Raw genomic sequence first — 2,001 nt, 5'->3', positions numbered from 1 at the left:
ACATGTATTTACATGTCTATATTTATATTCATATAATTTATATTATACATAAAAATATTTAATATATAAACATAACATATTTTTCTTAAGTATATACATGCGTGTGTTTGTAATTATATATACATAATAAATATACACAGTACACACACATATATTATGTAAATAACAACTTTTATTTTAGATGCGATTAATCGCGATTAATCGTTTGACAACACTAAATAATATATAAATAATACTAAAAAAAATCTATATATTTTTTTTAGAAAAATGAGAATTGCAAAAAAGTCTACAGTAACTTGATTGAACCTAATACAGTAACTTAATTTCTGGAAAAAGTGCATGATTGTCATGAGTATAATGTCATAATGCTAAAACAGGCCTAAATAGGCTTCTTTTTCTTCATGCGAAATATAACTCGTCATATTTTTTCTTTGATTTTGGGTTGAAATATGACCTAGACATGTTTTATTGAGATTGAGTTCAGAGCTCAAAGTTAATAATTTAAGCGGTAGGTTCTTCTCCGAGGTGAGCAGGATTTCATCTCTGTCAGAAGTCAGTCACACAGGAAGTTGAAGTGAAATCCGCCAGCTTTCTACACTGTTAAACAGAAATGTGACCCAGTTACTCGGCCAGATTTATAGACACCCGCTGACATGAGGAAGAACCAGAGTTCCCTGCCGAAAAGACCAATATTCATTTCCAAAAAATGATCCTGGCTGAATTACGCTGGGCTAGCTGCTGTACCAGTTTAACCATGCTGATCACCAGTAAAGTCAGTCAGCTAGAAAAGCATTTCCAGTGAAGAAGGTTGTCAGTTTAGCTGGTTTAATATGAAACGGCAGGTTCTTACTGGTTAAGCAGCTTGAGCAGACCAGTTTTTAGTTAATTGTTAAGTTATTCAGCCTATTATGGTATTTATTCATATTTCAAATTAGTCTTTCGTTTTTATATTTTCAGTTTTACTTTAAATTTACTTTGTGCTTTATGTTTTAATATTTATCAAATTAAAAAAATTATATTTGGATTTAATTTGTGTTTTAGTTTTAAGAATATTAGTACTTCGACTTAAATTGGGTTCTTCATCTAATATTTGTATTTTGTTTTATTTCAGTTTTATTTCAAGTAATGAAATCAGTTTTAGTTAACAATAACAACACTGACACATGCTCATGGTTAAAATGAACATACTTTCAGCTGCAGTTTTAACTTATACATGCTTTATTGCACAGTGATCTGTCAGATAGGGCCGCAGTCTCTGCGAGTGAATCATTAAGATCTTTTGATGAATGTATCGTCAGCTCGAGCAGCCGTTTGTGTTCGTCCTCTCAGAGAAATGAATTTATGACGCTGATACTGAGTGCTTGAGGGCACTATCTGTCTGATAGATTTACTGGCGAGTGGTATCAATGCATCTCTTGTGCAAACACGCCACACTTGCTTGAAAATGAGATAAACGATTCGAAACACAGTGTTGTTGTGTTTAATTGAAGAAATGCATGTAATGTGAGGAAATCATCGCTTAGATGAGCGTGTTTCCTCTTCTGATGTGTGTGTGTGTGTGTGTGTGTGTGCAGGTGTTTCGATGGAGCTGTGGAGGAGTGGAGGCAGTTTCACTGCGATATGAACGATCTCTCGCAGTGGCTGAGTGACACTGAACAGGTCCTGGCTGACGGGATCGGACCAGACGGAGAACTGGACCTGGACCGCGCTCGTGCACAGCAACAGGTCAGACGCAGGGTCAAAGGTCACAGATGTTATTTTGGGTCAGTAACTTTTTTTTGTGTTTTTTGAAAAAAAAAAAATCAACGACACAATGAAAGTGACTAAAGATGTCTATTTATAAAAAAAATAAAAAAATACTAAAAAAATATTGGGCAGCACAACTGTTTTCTTCATTAATAATAGTCAGAAATGTTTCTTGAGCAGCAAATCAGCATATCAGAATGATTTCTGAAGGATCATGTGACACTGAAGACTGGAGTAATGATGCTGAAAATTCAG

The 2,001-nt window shown here is 34.4% G+C and overlaps 1 protein-coding gene across 1 annotated transcript in view; it reads left to right on the top strand.

Moving 5' to 3' along the window:
* The window catches only part of LOC107718008 (utrophin-like), a 200,930-nt gene that overhangs the window by 45,069 nt on the left and 153,860 nt on the right, over positions 1-2,001 (top strand). Inside the window, exon 35 of the mRNA XM_016524923.1 lies at positions 1,575-1,763. Within this exon, the coding sequence (XP_016380409.1) occupies positions 1,575-1,763 (189 nt within the window). The remainder of the gene's footprint in view (positions 1-1,574; positions 1,764-2,001) is intronic.

This window comes from Sinocyclocheilus rhinocerous, unplaced genomic scaffold (genome assembly GCF_001515625.1).
Source record: "Sinocyclocheilus rhinocerous isolate Xijiao unplaced genomic scaffold, SAMN03320098_v1.1 scaffold843, whole genome shotgun sequence".
Lineage (NCBI taxonomy): Eukaryota > Metazoa > Chordata > Actinopteri > Cypriniformes > Cyprinidae > Sinocyclocheilus > Sinocyclocheilus rhinocerous.
This window is presented reverse-complemented; position numbering and strand designations above follow the sequence as displayed.